Source organism: Neolamprologus multifasciatus, chromosome 7, assembly GCF_963576455.1.
Source record: "Neolamprologus multifasciatus chromosome 7, fNeoMul1.2, whole genome shotgun sequence".
NCBI classification, from domain to species: domain Eukaryota; kingdom Metazoa; phylum Chordata; class Actinopteri; order Cichliformes; family Cichlidae; genus Neolamprologus; species Neolamprologus multifasciatus.
Genome location: NC_140445.1, coordinates 2209272 through 2215271, shown reverse-complemented (window position 1 = coordinate 2215271; position 6000 = coordinate 2209272). Strand labels below are relative to the sequence as shown.

Below are 6000 nucleotides of genomic sequence, written 5' to 3'. Positions count from 1 at the left end.
AGTTACCTGCTATAAAGATGTTTGACCACCAGGGGTCTAAGGAGCTTGGAAAGAAAAGCATCTGAACTTCTTTGACTTGTTGAAGACGTTTCACCTCCGAGAAGCTTCTTTAGTTCTAAGAGTCAAATGGTGGAGAGCAGTGTTGGTCAAGTTACTTGAAAAAAGTAATCAGTAACTAATTGCTGATTACTTCCCCAAAAAAGTAATCACGTTACTTTACTGATTACTTATTTTCAAAAGTATTAATTACTTAGTTACTTAGTTACTTTTTAAAAACACGATTTACAACCTGAATAGGTGATAAAGCGATAGATCTTTCAGCCCAATTCTACTTTTTCTGCATAATCATCATACAAAATGTAATCAAATGGAAAAGTCTCTTTTTAAAACTTGTTTTATTAGTTTTAATCTTTTAACTTTATGCATCAAGCAAACATTTAATTATATGCAACATTCTCTGACTGGAAGAAATTTGTTTAACATTTAAACCAATTTTCTGCACATTCCAGCACATAAAATATATATTTTGTGTGTTTACACTCAGTCTTTCAAATAGATGCAAGTAAAACACAGCAGAAAATAAATAAAGTCAAAGACTAGCGGTCCTGTTGCTCTATTTTCACCTGTAAAGCAGGAGTGGGGTAGGCGGAGGTTTACCCTGGTGCAGGTGAAACACTGCACGCTCAAACTCTCTCTGCACTCGATATATGATCCATTGTTGATCTGCACACAGCTGTTGTCACGAACGTCGCACTCGCTTACGTCACTGTCATGAGACATTCTCGCAAAAAAATCACGGTTTTAGTAACGCAGTAACGCAGCGTTCCTACGGGAAAGTAATGGTAATCTAATTACCGTTTTTGCAATAGTAATCCCTTACTTTACTCGTTACTTAAAAAAAGTAATCGGATTACTGCCCATCTCTGGTAGAGAGTCCCAGTACCATTTGACTCTTAGAACTAAAGAAGCTTCTCGTCTTCCTTAGACTACCATGACCTGGATGACTGAGAACCTTCAGACACCAGAGTGCAACGCTCACCAGAAAGGCTTAGCGTAATAGGACGTATTTTGTCTAACCTGTGTTTGCATGTGTCCGTGCTTAAACAGTGATTCGACAGCTGGGAGAGGCCCTCTCCTGTCCAACCCCCTCACTCTGTGACCTACGTTTATAAACGGATGGATGGAAGTGCTACATTGACTTGCTATGCCATCTTGTGGTATGAATTAGTATTACACAAAAGTGCAGCCCGATCCTCGTTCAACTTCAGCCGATGTCTCACAGCGTAAATATTACTGAATGATATTTACTGACTAGAAGTAATAAATAGAGTCCTCTTTTCATTTTAACTTTAACACTGAGCCTGCAAAGATAAATTTAATTTAAAATATGCACTATGGAAGACTCCAACCTGAGCTGGAGAGACAGAAATCCATCCAGAAAACAGAAGCCTGAAGCACATTAATAATATCACTGTGTGTCTCATAAATTGTAATTGGTAAATAAAAAAAGAGTGTTTTTTAATTTTAAGTTTTTAATTTATTCTGAAAGTGGCTTTATATCTGCTGCTTTCATTTTTACAGCAGATTTATATAAGGAAATGTGATTGGTGAAGGGAGTTACAGCGAGGCACTGATGCATCCCAGTATGTTTGTCAGTATTATTAGTATGGGGGACTGGATTTAGGTTTCACCTGCAGCTACAGGAAGTAGATAATGCTGTGCTTGTTAAATTCAAACCAGTTCATCAAGCAAAAAGTCGCTGCTGCTGCTGCTGCTGCTGCTGTGGGCCTTGCGAGGAAATAAACCGGTGAGGAAATGAATAAGTCAAAATAAACAAGTCGACACCTTGTGCAGATCCATCATTGTTAAGCTGCAACGGTGACTGCACAGCCGAGGCCGAGGTTCAATCTTTATGGCTCCGACAGCCAGCTTGCTTTGTTGTGACTGGAGTGCTGTGCATGCATGCAAAGTCACAGTCATAGCTGTGAGATCAGATGCATGGCTTCTTAAAGCAGTTAACATTATCAATTCAGAAAGTTTACTGCAGTTTTTTTATGATTTTAATGGATAAAAACTCAAGTCCTAAATATATACTTGGGATGTTTGAAATACAGTGCATCATAAATAAACAAAATAAGTTTATGACAGAAAGTTTTATTTCACTTTTCCTTTGTAAAGTCTGAATTTAGCAACACAGGTGAGGAGAAGACAAAGATCTGATGACGTGATGACATTTAAAGTATTAGGGATCTGCTGTATTGGGTGACCAACGTGCTTCGGCTTGTGGTCTTCATCAGGGTCATAAATCAGAATTTTTTGGTCTTCTCTGGATTAAACCTGCGAGGCCCTGGAGCAACAGTTTATGTTTGAGCGACGAACAAAATGAACATGTTTAAGTAAAAGGAGAGAGCAGCTGAGCAGGAAACCCTCTGCAGAAGACAGCAAGTGCTGTCTGCTGGAGCAATCACATCTAGTGGTCACACCTGCGTGAGGCTGCCTGTGTGCATCTCCCTCACACTTGTATGGGGGAGGGAGGTTGACCTGTTGGGTACCTCAGTTCAACTTCTCATTAAAACAGGCTAATTGGAAACACCTGCAGTAGGAAGGCCCTATAAAGACAGCAGCATGTCCTGAACACTTGACAGAAGCACACTGGTGTTTGGCTGGAGTAGCTGATGTGTGGACTCAACAGCTGACAGGGCACTACTGCATGCACAGTCCGGTTGGAGAGTTTGTGAGGACACAGCGAGTGCAGCTGCAGCAGTCATGGCTGCTTGGTTCCTCATTGCAAGGTACAACATTTAAATGTGCTTTCATGATCTACACTTCCTGTACTTCAATGTTACCTTTAGTCGTGTTTTATCTTGACTGTATTTGTGCTGCTTGACAGGTTTTTACTGCTTTATGTTTTGAGTGATGTGAACTACTCCTCAGCTTTTCCAGCAGGTGAGCATGCTGAACCCCTGCCAATGATTTTATGAAATAACTTGCTGTCTGACTAGATCCAGTGAAGTCATGCCTGCACCCACAGTCTGCAGCATCTCTTTATTCATTATTCTACAGACTTGTGTTGGAGATTTAGAGAGAAAGTCTGACTGGGTACATGGGAGGGTATAGGATACAGTAGCCTTGGTAAAAGCTGTAATATGATTGAGAGCACATCAATAATTCAAGTCTTTCAAAGGAGAGGTTTAAGAGTGTCCTTTTATTATTTACACTGGTGCAAATTATGTAGTATGTTATCCAGGCAGTCTTTTTTTTTTCACTCCCCCACTTCAGATGATAAAGCTGTTGGTCACTAAATGTCTCTCAGTGTACTTTTTCAGGACTTTAAAGATATTGGGGTAAGGTTGTTATGCCTCATGTCCAAATCAGCAGGCTTAATTCAATCAAAGGTATTTAAACAGATTCGTTTTACTGCAATCTACTGATGTGTTAATTGCACTACCATCCTTGCTCTGTATTTCTAATGTGACAGCTGCACACTTGGAGCTCCACTGCTTTAACGTGACAGCAGGGTTTCATTCAGTGAGGTGCAAACTCTACAGGTTTAGTTTACAATGCATTGTAATCAGTCATTGTAAGCTTGGCTGTTTCACTGGTGTTTTAGTACCTTTTTAATCCAGTAATCACTTTAAAAGGTCAAGTTCTTCCCTGTTAAATTTGGAAAAGAACAATTGTAACTGTGGATGGTATGAATATTGTGCTTTGCCTGAGTGGATCAAGCAAATTAAGCAATTTCTTCCCTGATGTTAAAAAGGTATAAGAATGCAAAAGTCTCTGACACTGGCTTAAACTCAAGACTGAAGTTATATCCACACAATACTGAAACTGAAGATTTACATGCGTTTTCAACCTGATGATCTGTATTCTTACCCATGTTTTCTCTCAGCCACAAGTCCTGTGCAGCCTGGAGCATGGCAGGGTGGAAGAGGGGAACACGATGTGTATGGAAATCCTCGTCCTTTCCAGTACATGAGGGCTCTGCGGCCGGCAGATCCAAAGATCTACCCTAATGTGCGCTATCAGGTCCAAGTCCAATCCCCGAGATCGTATCAGCCACGCTCCATTATTACCGCCCACAGACCCATGGAAACATATCCGCTCCAGCCTCGAGCACATAGAGACCACCTTGTGGCCAAGCCCAGGAGCTTTGACTTGAGCCTGAAGATTCCTTATGCTCGTCATGGTGCTAATCCTCCTCGGTACGGACCAAGCGGCCTTATTATTGACAACAGTTTTAATAAACCCGGCAGACTCCATGATCCTTCCAAGCTGGGCTACCAGTTCAGCTTAGCCGTTCCCTTTTCACGAGGTTCTCCACGCCGCCAGGAACATCACGGCGGACATCGACGGCCTGAGGAAGATGATTTGGGTCACCAAAGACCGCCGGTTTATGTGCCGTCTCATACAAGGCCGCACCCCGACGAGTATCCTGATCATCATGACGAAGGCCGCCCTGGTCGGGACTCTGCATTTCTAGAGCCAGATGGACTGGAACGCCCATCAAGGCCGCGCCATCCTCAGAGAGATGTCCACCCTTACAGTGGCTACTACAACTCCCACATGAATCCTAAGTGGAATGACTACTGGTGGTATTACCATGGACCTCACTGGGGTCAAGTAAAGCAGCAATCTTCTGACCCTTGGCCAAATTTCCATCGGTCAGCTTCAGACTGACATGGATGGAAGAGACGAGCCAAACTCGCAGGGCTCAGGTGGGTCACTGGCTTTTGGATTTACAACATGGCATTTCTTGATGGTTAAAACCTGTTCCTCACAATTTCTTCCTCCTTCACAGCTCTACAGTGCAACAAGGATCTCCTGTATTTATCTGAAATAAAGTGTGAAAGCTCTCCTGCAGTTTCTCTCGTCTTCTGTCAGGTTGAAAGAAAAGCTGAACATTTGGGTTGAGGTTGATCTTTAGAGCTAATGACATTCATGTGTTTGTAAGCAAGAAGCAACAAGTCTATGCCCGAATGTTAAAAGCCACTGACTCTGCAGCTCATTAAATATTTGGGTGATGTACATTTTGAACTGCATCTAGAGACGTAACTGAGCCCAATATTTCAATTATCGCAGGCTTGACACCAAATCAAGTGTCCCGTCTTTGAGCCAACTCTAGCCCTCACCTTCACTAGAGCTGCCATTTAAAAGTACCTGAGAGTGAATCAGATGTTCCATCCTTCAGTAGTTGCTTGCCTAAAAACTTGAAATGGTTTTGTAACTTTAACTGAGTGCCTGTCATAAGATTTTAATATTGCTAATCCTTAATCCAGTGCATCATTGTGGAAGAACTGTAAAATGGTTCTACTTCAAGCATTCTGTGGGGCTGATGGTAGGGGAAGTGGCAGAACCTCTGTAAAGATGTGTTTGAGGGTTCTGTTAAAAGCTGGACCTCCAAGGTTTGTGAAAGTCAATAGCAATGCATTACACAAAACACAAAGTCCTTCATTATTCAAATAAGTTTCTTTAAAGAGGTTTTTATGCTCGGTGTCAGTATCCAGATAAAATACATAATCATGCTACACAATTCTCAACTAACCACAATTTAATAACTCAGAGTTAAAAGTAACTTTTTGAAAAACTGTTATATTTAGAGCATCTTTTCAGTGGAATAAGTTGCCTTATGCAATTAGAGAATTGGCTTCTATTCATAATTTTAAAAATACCTAAAAGCCTATTTAAGCAGTTTTTAATTGTAAGAGGGTAATGTCACTTGTAATGGAAATTGTGTATTTGAGTTTTTTGGGTTTTTTTTTTTATAATTTTTAATATTTGTTTACATTTTCAGAATTGTAAAACCTTATTGTGGATGTAAGAGCCAAATTATGTGGACATTTTGCATCCAACTCATTGTGTAACATTTTATTTGGTGGTATTCGATGGTTTGGTCCCCAGGAACACTAGCAACCACTGTTGTGGAAGCTAATGGGGTTCCTTATAAATAAACAGCAGTGACACATCACAGCATAAAGGAAATGTGCAACAGACTAGAAA

General features: G+C 40.9%; 1 protein-coding gene across 1 annotated transcript; it reads left to right on the top strand.

Moving 5' to 3' along the window:
- Positions 1 to 2655: 2655 nt before the first annotated feature.
- LOC146513441 (uncharacterized) lies at positions 2656 to 4856 on the top strand. Its single transcript, XM_085168060.1, has 4 exons — positions 2656 to 2792; positions 2891 to 2946; positions 3893 to 4718; positions 4802 to 4856. Exons 1-3 carry the CDS (start codon positions 2767 to 2769, stop codon positions 4678 to 4680), a joined length of 870 nt encoding a protein of 289 aa, XP_085024186.1. The 5' UTR covers positions 2656 to 2766; the 3' UTR covers positions 4681 to 4718; positions 4802 to 4856.
- Positions 4857 to 6000: the final 1144 nt, after the last annotated feature.